At 40.5% G+C, this 13984-nt stretch overlaps 1 protein-coding gene across 10 annotated transcripts in view; it reads left to right on the top strand.

Annotated features, from left to right (window-relative positions):
- ablim3 (actin binding LIM protein family member 3) overlaps nucleotides 1-8718 on the top strand; it is a 131667-nt gene extending 122949 nt beyond the window's left edge. For all 10 annotated transcript variants that reach the window (XM_018092201.2, XM_031898816.1, XM_004912838.3 and 7 more), the window contains 2 exons: nucleotides 3071-3151; nucleotides 4365-8718. In XM_018092201.2, the coding sequence (XP_017947690.1) occupies nucleotides 3071-3151; nucleotides 4365-4478 (195 nt within the window). In that variant the 3' untranslated portion in view covers nucleotides 4479-8718. The remainder of the gene's footprint in view (nucleotides 1-3070; nucleotides 3152-4364) is intronic.
- The last annotated feature ends 5266 nt before the right edge of the window (nucleotides 8719-13984 follow it).

Here is a 13984-nt window from a genome sequence, read left to right as displayed (position 1 = left end):
TGACTTAGTGTCAAGGCCAAAGTTCAGCTTAAAGCTACTGATCTGCACAGCTCCATGACTCTGAGTGTCTGGATGTGGCCAGAGTTTTATTTTACTTTTTGTATAGAATTACATTAAAGCAGCGGTGTCCCAGGTTTGTTATGCTACACAGGTTGCACTGCCACTTTGAATTAAACACAACCAAATGTGGATGCTGGGGAGGAAGCCGAAGTAAAACAATAAGGCTCAGTACAGGAAAAAGCAGGTATATCTGGCGTTTTAGGGATAAAAAGAGATAGAAGCAGGGAGCTGGGAGAAATTAATATAACAATAAAACTGACTTAAGGTGGAAAGAATTATTCATTTGATTTGAGAAAGAACTGCACAATACTGACACATGGAAAGACAAAGAGGAGCAAATGGTATAGAAAAGGAAGGCAGGGAAATAATGTTAAAATAATAAGAAAGAATCACTGAAGGAGAAGAGAATATGGAAAGAATTGAAAAAAAGAAAAAAAATGGAGGGAAAAAAACAAATGGATATGTAAAAATGTGGGGTAATTGGAGATGGAAAATAACAATATCCTAAGAGAGATATTCTCTTTAAAGGTGTGTATGTGTATATATAAATATATATAGGGGCACCAACTGCTGGACTTGTCTAGGGCGCTAAACACCTAGTTCTGACACTGGAGGTGTGGGGCCCCTGAGGTGACAGCCTTGGTGGGCCCCTGACACACTGGCTAGGGACTATTTTGATTCTCCCAGTATAGCTAAAGTTGCCAGCCACATGTTGAATGCACATCTTGCATGGCTAATTAATTAATTTAGATGCATGCTGCATGGCTGCACATAAACAGTTGAGTCTGCAGCATGCATCTAAATTAATTGCTAAGAAGCTACAGTGGTGTGAAAAACTATTTGCCCCCTTCCTGATTTCTTATTCTTTTGCATGTTTGTCACACTTAAATGTTTCTGATCATCAAAAACCGTTAACTATTAGTCAAAGATAACATAATTGAACACAAAATGCAGTTTTTAAATAAAGGTTTACGTTATTAAGGGAGAAAAAAAACTCCAAATCTACATGGCCCTGTGTGAAAAAGTGATTGCCCCCCTTGTTAAAAAATAACTTAACTGTGGTTTATCAATTTCAATTTTCAATTTCAATATCAATTTCTGTAGTCACCCCCAGGCCTGATTACTGCCACACCTGTTTCAATCAAGAAATCACTTAAATAGGAGCTACCTGACACAGAGAAGTAGCCCAAAAGCACCTCAAAAGCTAGACATCATGCCAAGATCCAAAGAAATTCAGGAACAAATGAGAACAAAAGTAATTGAGATCTATCAGTCTGGTAAAGGTTATAAAGCCATTTCTAAAGCTTTGGGACTCCAGCGAACGACAGTGAGAGCCATTATCCACAAATGGCAAAAACATGGAACAGTGGTGAACCTTCCCAGGAGTGGCCGGCCGACCAAAATTACCCCAAGAGCGCAGAGACAACTCATCCGAGAGGCCCCAAAAGACCCCAGGACAACATCTAAAGAACTGCAGGTCTCACTTGCCTCAATTAAGGTCAGTGTTCACGACTCCACCATAAGAAAGAGACTGGGCAAAAACGGCCTGCATGGCAGATTTCCAAGGCGCAAACCACTTTTAAGCAAAAAGGACATTATGGCTCGTCTCAATTTTGCTAAAAAACATCTCAATGATTGCCAAGACAAAGACAAGACAAAAGTTGAACTTTTTGGAAGGTGCGTGTCCCGTTACATCTGGCGTAAAAGTAACACAGCATTTCAGAAAAAGAACATCATACCAACAGTAAAATATGGTGGCGGTAGTGTGATGGTCTGGGGTTGTTTTGCTGCTTCAGGACCTGGAAGGCTTGCTGTGATAGATGGAACCATGATTTCTACTGTCTACCAAAAAATCCTGAAGGAGAATGTCCGGCCATCTGTTCGTCAACTCAAGCTGAAGCGATCTTGGGTGCTGCAGCAGGACAGTGACCCAAAACACACCAGCAAATCCACCTCTGAATGGCTGAAGAAAAACAAAATGAAGACTTTGGAGTGGCCTAGTCAAAGTCCTGACCTGAATCCTATTGAGATGTTGTGGCATGACCTTAAAAAGGCGGTTCATGCTAGAAAACCTTCAAATAAAGCTGAATTACAACAATTCTGCAAAGATGAGTGGGCCAAAATTCCTCCAGAGCGCTGTAAAAGACTCGTTGCAAGTTATCGCAAACGCTTGATTGCAGTTATTGCTACTAAGGGTGGCCCAACCAGTTATTAGGTTCAGGGGGCAATTACTTTTTCACACAGGGCCATGTAGGTTTGGATTTTTTTTCTCCCTAAATAATAAAAACCCTCATTTAAAAACTGCATTTTGTGTTTACTTGTGTTATCTTTGACTAATAGTTAAATGTGTTTGATGATCAGAAACATTTTGTGTGACAAACATGCAAAAGAATAAGAAATCAGGAAGGGGGCAAATAGTTTTTCACACCACTGTATGTAGGCTGTAGATTCAATAAGTGGCAGTATTAAAGGGGTGAGGTGGCAACCCTAAGGGGCAGATTTATTAAAATGTGAGTTTAGATTTAATGCATAAAAACTCACCCACGTTGTGTTCATTCCTATGGGATGTTTAGAAGCCTATTTATCAATGGGTAAAACTTAGAACTCACCATTTGATAAATACACTTCTAAAAATCCCATAGGAATGGACAGAACGTGGGTGAGTTTTTATGTATTAAGATCTAAACTCACATTTTGATAAATTTGCCCCTAAGTATAGCACCTGCCACCCATGCAGGTAATCTTCACCCCATGTCAAACAAATGTAGGATTTATGGATACACAGGCAACATTTGTTTTGAGTAGGGCATTAACAGTACATACAAAATTTGTTAGAGCTATATTTACCCATGGATGCATCTTGGCAAAACATAATTGTAAGCTCGATAGAGTTATACTCTATTTACTCTAGTGTTACTCCATATTATGTGACTGGTAGGCTAGAAGTTCAAGCTGTATGGACTGATCTTTTCATACAGGTACTGGAAAACTAACAGCTGTTTCTTGACAGATTTATCCATATGAATTACTTGTTGTCACCACTAGAGGGAGGAATAGACTTCCTAAAGATGTAGACAGAACACGCTTGGAGGTAAGCATTCATATTTTTTTGTCTCCTGCGGTTTTTTGTTGACTATTTGATGGGGGACTGAGCAGTTATGAGCTGCAGTGGATTCGTCAACCACTGTTTGTACCACAGTTAGCACATCCTTACACAGCCTGGTAACTTACTACATTACCTGCACTGCTATCTATGTGCTGCAAACAATCTGTAGCACCCCTACACCCCACAGTCTGGCATCGGTTTTGTCTGTAACTGGCAGACCCAACCAGTCCAAGATGGGTTAAAATGGCAATAAATGCCTAGTTTAATGAGGGTTTATTCACCTTACAGTTAACTTTTAGGGGCCTAAAATGAAATTCGCTGAAGAAAAAGTGTAAAAAGCTGTGTAAAATAAATGGAGAAGTTTCCAGCAGAACGGTGGAAGAAAAAAAACACTTATGAGTCAGTTCCAAGCTTAGCAGCACAGAGCATGTGCAGGGAAACAACAGATAAAAAGATGGGGAGCTACTGGGGGCTTCTTTGGAGGCACAGATCGTCATTGATAAAGGGCTGTGATGAGATTAATTCATTGTTGAATTTAGTTCCCCTTTAATACCTTCTCTCTGTATTCTTTGGGGTGCATCCTTTTACCTTGATATAGTGTCCAAAGAGCAATTTGGAGAAAACAGCCATGTTTTTTTCCCACAGGGCAACTTTTTTCCCAGAATTCCAGCGTTATTGTGGATGCAAACGGGTGATTCTTATATAGCAATTGCACTGCATCTACTGCAGTTGCATCCAATTCGCCAAATTGAATGCAGCTACAGTCATGCTTTTTTGCAGATCGGCGCTGTTGTGCTGAATACTGTAAATATTTTTGAAGTCTGTCTGGCATCATTTCAGGGGTATGGTGTGTAAGAGACACGTGCATCCTATTCTTTTGCTGAAAGTGTGCAGTGTCTATTGACACAGGGCGCTGAGGGAACCCTAGAGCTACAGCTTGGTCAGGAGATGGCAGTAGCTCCAGGGTTCCCATGCTTTATTAGGTGCAGTAGCATCTGGTTTGGAATGGAAGGCAGGAAGGAATGAGTGGCGCCGAGTGCAACTATAAGCAATTTGGATGCATGTACCTTAACCAACCAATAAAAGTGGTTTTGTGCACAACTCACTTCAGATAAATGCACAAGTTCCCTCTGCATTTGGGGACGTACGTGAGCCGTTTTATCTCTAATTCTCTCTCTTTGCCTCACTCTCTCTTTAGCGCCATCTGTCCGCAGAAGAGTTCTATCAGGTGTTTGGAATGACCATATCAGAGTTTGACCGCCTAGCGTTGTGGAAAAGAAATGAGTTGAAAAAGCAAGCCAGGCTCTTCTAATCCTGTCCAACATGTGCCTCAGATATAAATAAACACCTCTATAAATATATTTATAAATATATATATATATATATATAGATCTTCTGTATGATTACCACATACCATATGTATATTGTATTATAGAATAATCTCGCTCCAGGCTGAGACTTTTCTTTTAACCCTTTCAGAAGTGGAAAGGACTACAACCTGTTACTATGCAATGCGTTGCAATCCCTTTTACCACTGAGAAGGTTAACCTGAGCTGAGAGGTATTTTGAACTCTCACTTATATTTTTTAATGCTGTTTTTTTCATTTTCTATACACTGCTGTTTCTGAGAGAGTTTAAACCTTCACTAACAGGGAGAATACATAGTACATAACACATAGCTTTTACCCATATGGTTTTGGTTTGGCATTACTCATTTCAGTACTTGAAATTATATCCATTCTGTAACAAAATTACCAATAGAAGTCAACTTATTGGCTATAGGTCAAAGCAGCCTTATCCTGAGTTGCTAAAAATGCCATATGACTTGCCATATGCCTGCTGTGACACCTGATAACCAATTGGGCTGCATTTCTGTAGGGGTGTACCCTACATGCCACCAATTAATTCAGGATATCTGGCCATTAACTGGGAGAGCCATTTACAACTGATCTTGGCAGCAGCCAAAAGCCATGATCCTATATTAGCGCCCATGTCTCCAAGGTGTGCCAGGCCTTCTCCCTGCAGCTAATGAAAGGATAACAATTCCTTGCACTGTGAATGTCAAAGTTTTTTTTCTATTAAAATTGTTTACGGACCCAAACACCTTATAACACCCACAGCACATGAAAGGAAAGGGAAGTACTCAGTATTTCTGTGGCCTTACAAATCATCACAGTTTTGTTGCACAGACATTCCCCTCTGCCTCACTCTGCCCTTAACTCTACTCCCTTTGCCCTTTATGGCATATACTAGTTTATATATATACTAGCTGTGAAAAGCAAAGAGTGACAACAGGCAGCAAACTGGAACCTTAATCATTTACTAACATTGGTGCTGAATTGCACAAGTGCAGTTGCACACAGCGGCCAAAAAAGCATAAAAGCAAAGATCTGATTGGTTGCCATGAGCCATTTGTCATTTAACACCTATATTAATAAATCAGTCCCTCTCTGCTTTGCATATATTCCCTGCCATACAGGTTACAGGTCCAGTAACCTATAGCAACCAATCAGCAGGCACCTTTTATTGGTCACCTGTTTGAAAGCAAACATCTCATTGGTTGCTGTGGGTGACTGCACCGGGCAAACACAGCACCTTTTGTTACATATATGGGTTGCCTGTAAACAGGTAGAAAATGAGCTGTATTTCAAAACCATCCTTGACATTTCTCATTCACTTGAATAGGAAACAGCTGACAGCAGCAGTACTGGCGCTTCTCAGCCCAAGAATATTCTAGTTCAGGGATGGGCAAAATTTTTAGCTCAGGGGCCACCTTGACTTTTAAAATTTGACAGACGGGCCGGACCAGTGTAACGCCGTATCTGATTGTCAGTCCAAGTCTCACGTGATGAGACTTGTGGAAAAAAAAGACCAATGGGCCGGATGTGGCCCACGGGCTGTAGTTTGCCCACCCCTGTTCTAGTTGATTCTCTAGCAAAGAGAATACAGCACGCGCCATAAGCTTAATGCTACAGTCATTTTGCCTAATATATTTTGACTTTGCTTGAAATGTGGTATAGGATGCCCCCAAATCGATATTACAGCTTATGAAAACACAGATATTTTTCCTTGCTTTTGTCTCTTGTGTGAGTTTTCAGGAGAGAATTGCTTGAAAATCAAATGTTTTGCCATTTTCACGATACCCCTAGGAAACAAGGTTGCAGATGATTTTTACACCATATTGAAATAAATGTAAACTAAACCCCCAGGGAATGCTATTTGAAGCAGTAGGCTTGCTTTTTGTCAGGACAAATGGTGGTCTCTAGACAGTCTGTGATTTTAAAATTAATTCCCAGCCATTAAAACTTTAATTAGACAAAAGAAAGTTCAAATTCCATCCTGCTTTAAATCTTTGCATGTAATTTTATTAATACGGGTATGGCATCCCTTAACTGGAAACCCATTAAACCCCAGAAAGTTCCGAATTACGGCAAGGCTATCTCCCATAGACTCCTTTATAAGCAAATAATTCAGATTTTTAAAAATGATTCCCTTTTTCTCTGTAATAATAAAACAGTACCTTGTACCTGATCCCAACTAAGATATAATTAATCCTTATTGGAGGCAAATCATTCATATTGGGTTTATTTTATGTTTTAATAATTTTTTAGTAGACTTAAGGTATAGAGATCCAAATTCTGGATAACAGATCCCATGCCTGTACTCTGGATCACCAGAGAATGGTTACTGCCATAAATCCTCTTACAAGGTTAACATGGGGCCCTTACTAGCCTGTGATTAGGGAGAGCTTGGAAGATGGCCAACGGTACAAGAAATGAGCAAAGTAAGGTAGTAATAGCACTATGTCTTACCTTACACATAAGGTAACATTTGGCCTGCCCAGTACATTACATGGTTTAGACACCCATGTGTGTGAGGCCATAATGTAGTGATCCAACTGCACCAAATGTGGTGGTGACCATTCTAGGGTACAAGCCTACTACTTCCATTCTCCAGTCAGGGCATTAATTGGCTACATTTTCCATTGTTACCTCTTAATTGGTGTGACACACAAGGACTCGTGAGCACACAGTTCAGTGGGTGTTGTGTGAATTAATTGCCCACTATATGACTAGATTCCCTCAGTTTTCACGGGCTCATGGAGCTGACTTTAAGACATTAAGTAATACACAGTCACACCCATATGCCCATTAAAATCATTATCCCTGGGGCCTTGGATAGACTGGAGCCTGCATTCTGTGTGCTATTTCCTTGGTTTGTAGGGTTAAGTTCCTCATACAAAGATATCTAAGCGGTGTAATACTTGGAGGTTAGTATAACCTTGGTGGTGTAATGCTAGGGGTTAGGTCAAAGAGGTTGAAAGAGAACTGCCTGAGAAAACTATCTGTGTGGAGTTTAGTGTGTGTGTCTGTCCTAAAATTGTTATCATATTGTGTATATTATTTATATATGATATGTATGTTGTCATGAACACAGCTCACACTGTAGCAGAACCCTAGTGACATCTAGTGGTTATTCCAGCACCTGTACTTTGTGTTCCTGCTGTGTGTTTTAGTGTGCTCCTTAGAGCTTAAAGATGTGACTTTGTTGTGCCTCATGTCTGGCAAAGGATATGCCTAATAATAAGAGCAAGGAATGTTTCTTATCTCAGCAAACTGTGTTTTTAATGTCACTTGCTAGGCTAATAATATGGGCTGGCATGGGAATGTATAGCACTGGGTAGAAAATTAAAAGGAGACATAATACAATGGCCACAGTACTTTTGGTCCGTGTAGTGTCCAAAGGATTGTATAGTATCTATGTATATACTTATGGCCACAGCAGTCAATATTTCATATTGCCCGCAGGGCTAATACCCCATTATTTATGTGATAGGAGCAGTTTAGTAAACTGATGGGTTCTGGGCACCCAGAAAACATTATGCTTCCAATTTGCTTTTGGGCATGGACAGCTTTCCCCTTGAGTCTTACAGCTAGTACATAAATCACATTTCTGTTGGAAGCTATGATCTCTTGTTCTTTAGCTGTAGTTAAAGTTTATGGTGCTATAATATGTTGTTGGACAACAGTTCCCATCAACCAGAATTCTGTGAGTTGCAATTTAATCAAAGCTAAAAAACCACATGCAGATCTATATTAGTAAAAAGCGTCACAGTAACCCGGGGAACAGAAATGTGCAGTCCAATAATTGATATTTTGTTTAGTTAACCAAAAAATATGCATTAACTGTTAAAACAGAGCGTCAGACCTACACCTTACAGTCAATACCTCCCTAAGTAAAAGGATATGTTTCTTGTAAGGGTTAAACATCAGAACAGGGTTGCTGATTAGACAACAGAGTAAAACCACAAATAACACCATGCCACACAAACATTCCTTACTGCACTTGCCCTTTGTCTCCCTGATCCTTACTACTGATTGAATCAGTCTATCACTGAATGTTACAGGCAAGCCACAGATGACTTGTGTGCCGCTAAAAAGTAGGGTTTTACTGGATTCAGTCTGTTTTATCAGAAACATCACTTATCTTTTGTTTGCCTTGCATTTGGACTCCAGAAATTTCAAATATTAAAACGGCTTCTTCTCTAAGTACTTCTCTTGTTGTGTCTTTCATTAAATTTCCTTTGCCAAAACCTATAGTGTATATTCTTTATATTAGAACATACACTATTTTTTGTTCAGTGTTTTAGCTTGGATGCTGTAAAAAAATATATCTGGGCCAAAATAAATATGGGGTAACTAATAAAATCCCTCCTGCTAGGATTATGAAAGTGCGGTGTTTCAAAGAAATATTATATTTCAGCATAAGGCATTCTGATGTCATGGTGTCCAGTCCTGCTGGGGATGATATGTGAGATTTTCACAAAATATTAGGAGATCTTCCTGGAAAAACACCAGAGAGAGATTGGCCTGGTGAACATGTTAAAAAGAATAGGTCACATAAAAATGAAGCCACAAAATATTTGTCTTTCAATTGTTTTGTCTTTTCCCCCTTGGGGTGCTCTGTAGAAATAAACTACTTCATGACTCAGCTGTAAACAGTGACATCTAAAGCAGCTGAGCATAGATGTTAAACTTTCAGCCTCCTAATGTAGTGGCGGAGTTGTGTTTGGGGGGATTCAAAGACAGTTTATCGCCCCATACGTGACAGGAGTGTGCAATAATTTATCACCTTTTATAGCAGGTATAGTATGGAGAAATAAAATACTCCAAAGTGCCCTCTTCTGCTTTAGACTTAGCGATTAGGTCTTATGAGGAAAAAAAACTATATGTGTAAAAACTTAAATACTTTAATACAGATAAAACTTCCCAATACACTCACAGAGTATAGGATGTACTTGCCAGGAGTCACTGGTATGGATCAGGTGGCTGCTCCTTTTTCTTTCCTTGTTCTCGACCTGCAGTGTCGTTCCTGGGTTCAGCAGTCCTGCCCTGTATAGTGCTCCTCTCCGTGTCCTCTCTATACTATACAGGGCAGGACTGCTGAACCCAGGAACGACACTGCAGGTCGAGAACAGGGAAAGAAAAAGGAGCAGCCACCTGATCCATACCAGTGACTCCTAACACGCGCATCCTATACTCTGTGAGTGTATTGGGAAGTTTTATCTGTTTAATACAGATAAAACTTCCCAATACACTCACAGAGTATAGGATGCGCATGTCAGGAGTTTTTACACATATGGCGTATGCATTTATCCCACAGTAAGTGCACAGAAAGGGAAGAGAAACTGAAAAGTCGTGGAGTTAACCTAAAGTTGCTAAAGTTGGAAATTTACCTATATGAAGTGGTTCCTAATACTGCCTGAAATTAAGAGGTGGGAAAGCAGAGAGTCGTGAGCTACAAGCAAACCAATTGGATGCCATATAAACCCAAGGGGGTTTGTAAGCAGATTGGCAATTGGAAAGGGATATCACAACTGGGCACAAAAGGGTGATATAAATAAAAGTCATCACTGGTGTTAAAAAGCAAAAAAGCACATGAGAGTGCACATTGTGAAGCAATAACAGTCTTACACTATATATTTTTTTTTCCTTTCCTCATAAGACCTCTTTGCTAAGTCTAAAGCAGAAGAGGGAAATTTGGAGTATTTTATTGAACTGTATTTGGCCTGGGACACGACGTATCTGAAGTGAGGAGCATACACTGAAAATTGCACTTATTTATATTTGTAAAAATAGTATGGAGAGATGGTGCCTATAGTAGCAGTGGGATAATAGCCTCTGGGAAGGGACTGTGGCTGTGGGATAGCAGGTATAGTAGGGAGAAATGGTGCCTATAGTAGCAGTGGGATAATAGCTTCTGGGAAGGGGCTGTGGCTGTGGGATAGCAGGTATAGTAGGGAGAGATGGTGCCTATAGTAGCAGTGGGATAATAGCCTCTGGGGAGGGACTGTGGCTGTGGGATGGCAGGTATAGTAGGGAGAGATGGTGCCTATTGTAGCAGTGGGATAATAGCCTCTGGGAAGGGACTGTGGCTGTGGGATAGCAGTTACAATAGGGAGAGATGGTGCCTATAGTAGCAGTGGGGGGATAATAGTCTCTGGGAAGGGACTGTGGCTGTGGGATAGCAGTTACAATAGGGAGAGATGGTGCCTATAGTAGCAGTGGGGGGATAATAGTCTCTGGGAAGGGACTGGGGCTGTGGGATAGCAGGTATAATAGGGAGATATGGTGCCTATAGTAGCAGTGGGATAATAGCCTCTGGAAAGGGACTGTGGCTGTGGGATAGCAGATAGAGGGAGAGATGGTATAGTCTCTATGTTGAGTAAAGTAGGGGTTGTGCAGGATGCAGCTAAATTAACCTCTGGCCTACACATAACTATCAGTTTGGATTCTAATCTCTAAAACTGAGCACACTGAAGAACCTAAAGATGAACATGAAGAGTGTGTGTTTGGCTTAAACATGTCTATGCATTATGCTTTCTGCCTACATATACATAATTGATTGGAAAATATTTTACACAAAAAACAATTCAAAGGTGGTATGTAATAAGTAGGGCATTTATAAAACCTCATTGTTGTCTTTACCTGTTATTTAATATCATTAATCATGGTTTTGAAAGAATCCATTACAAAGAGCTTACTGTGCTATTTATAAAGGTGTGTATGTTCTTTAATTACAGACCTTTGCCCAAACATGCCATTATTTACATCACCTCAGTCCTGGCATCTTATTCTGAAGTCAATGGGACAAATTCAGGAGTGGAACAATGTCTAGGAAAAAGCTGTATAATGTAAAATTTTGAATTTAACAATAACCCAGCAACAGGGATGAGGCATTAGGAGCAAGGCAGGCAAAATGCTCAGCAACAAGAACAAGGCAGGCAGAATGCTGAGTAACTGAAATCCAGGAACAGGCAAGACACAAGGGAACAGGCCTGTAGTGGCATTCAAAGGAGACCTGGCAGTTCAAAGACCAGACAGAGCTCCACCAGCCCACTAAAGAGTCGCTGCTTATGTCATCTTATAGCAGCCCTTTTGCCATTGGCCATTATCCACAGATTTATAGTCCAGGCCTGCATGAGAGCAGAATGCTCAGCAGCAGAGTACAATCAGGCTGGGGCAGAAAGCAGGACTGGGGTTTGTAAAGGTAGGACAAAGAGAAATCTCTGGCAATGATCTGCACTTGATGGATGATGCAGTGCTGCAGATCTCCAAGCAGAGCTTGGAACACAAACTGCATTGTTAGAGCCCAATGTATGGTAGATTTTCTGTAAGAGAAAGCCCAGCGCAGGCAGCCTTTAATGCAGCAAAAGAAGAAGGAAAGGTAAAAACTTAGTAAGCTTTATCAGAAAGGTCTATGTATACATAGCCATAAGCACTCACAGAGAAGCTGCACTCTATCAAAAGAAACACTGAATTTATTTTCTTCTTTTGTGTACACATGTTCTTCAGTGTCAGACTTCCTTCTCTCAGAAAAAATCTTCAGGGCACAGGCACGAGTCTGCTCAGCTTGCTCCTTCTCACCCTTCTTTCTTCTGCTTTCCCTTCCATCAGAATTTGCTCCACCTACCATTAGAATTTGCTCCCCCTCCCAACTCTGTGTAAGCACAGAAGCAGAGCACCCAGAGACACTGTGTTGGCCTGAGTGTAGACACACTGAGCAGATTTCAGCACTGAAACGTGTATGTATTTTCATGCAGAAATCCATACCATGAGTCTGCAACCAGGCCAGTACAGTGTCTCTGGGTGCAGACACATCAGACTGTGTACAAGCAAAAGTCCTGTGGCCTTAACCTTTGGTGTTCAGATAGTAAAGCCTGTAAATAACAGGATTAAAACTAGAGTTCCACCCTGGGGTTTAGAGTTTTGCAACCATTAGTAAACCATACATCTGAATCATTACCAACCTCTCTAAAATATCTGACCTAGTAGACTTCTGCATTGCTGGCTCTCACCACGTTGGCTCTTCGGATGACAACTTTTATGTCAATGCCTAAACTTTATAGAGGAATAAACTGTTCCCTGTGCTACCATTAGTGCCCAATACCATGTTATAGTCCAGTAAAAGGATATAGGATAGAATTTTTTTCCATGTAATGTATTTGATAGGTTTAAGAAGCGGCCTACCCTATAGCCTGATCTTAACTGACACATGCTCCACCTGTGGAATGGCCGACAGTGAAAAGGGGAATCAGTTCAGTTTATCTGTTTACAGTTAAACAAGTGTCTCTAACATTTGACACCATCTGCTCCAGGGAACACTTTGGTTCTCTTTACAAACACAAAGAACTATAGGGAGGATGCACTAAATGGTGAAATGTTTTGATATGTGTTCCTTTGAAATGGTGAGATTTATGGTGCCAAAAAGTGTGATGAGTGCTTCCTTTTAGTGTTTTGTGTATACAGAAGCACATTCTGTGATTTGTGATCCTCCACCAACCTCCACTCCCTAATGTTGAACTCTAATAGCAATTTCATTGAAAGATATCATAGTGGATATAATCTACATTACCTGTATCACCATAACTCAGCAAAGGAAGGGACATAGGCTGTGCAGAATATACAGTAGCTGGCTAAATATAATATGCCAGGAGTTAGACACATGCTCAAGGTCCCAAAAAGGAACTGGAGTCTAGAAATTAATTGTGACTAGGGATATCCCCATGTTACTGCAGGTTCTTCCCACTGTCCCAAACATAAAGTTGGGTTAATTGGCTTCAGAGTAAATTTACTGTATGCATCTAGTGGTATAATATCAGTAACCCCCCCAAATCCACCCTCCTGTACACACGCATATGAAAAAATTAGCTTCTGTGTGATGATTTGTGGCACCAATGAAACCAGTCCCACAATGCTCACAATGGCCTCAAAGTAGGTGCTCATTTCTGGCTTGGAGGAAGGTTGTGAAAGCACAGAGACATCGTTTTACCCAGTCCACATGGAGTTACCAAATAGCCAATAACAATCCTTATTTGGCATCCTGGGTAAAACATGGGTAAAACATGTTGGGGATCCCTGATCTACAATGATCAAAATGTTTAAAAAAAAAAAACTGACATTTGTTTCCAATTTAAACTTGAGTCTTTGGCTTTTATTAGAAAGCAAAAAGTGCAGTTGGAACAAGGGCTGGCCTTGGGGGTGGGTGAGCTCCATATCAAAAAATTACAGTGACTTGGCATTTTTAAATATTAGACCTAAGTATATAAAAGAATATGTCATAAACTAAACTGTTGGGCTACTGCAGTGATTAGTGCAGGGCTCTACTTGCCCAACCCTGTGTCGAACAACAGACTTTTCTGACAGCTGGAGGATGTAGTTATACAGAAGCTAGATGTAATAGGAGTACAATGGCATTCCACTCTTTGTATTTTGGTTTCCTAATTTCTTTTACTTGCGTTAAGCTGGCCATACACGC

This window comes from Xenopus tropicalis, chromosome 3 (assembly GCF_000004195.4).
Source record: "Xenopus tropicalis strain Nigerian chromosome 3, UCB_Xtro_10.0, whole genome shotgun sequence".
In the NCBI taxonomy this organism is placed as follows: Eukaryota; Metazoa; Chordata; class Amphibia; order Anura; family Pipidae; genus Xenopus; species Xenopus tropicalis.
The sequence above is the reverse complement of the archived record's forward strand: the minus strand, read 5'-3'. Positions and strand labels throughout refer to the sequence as shown.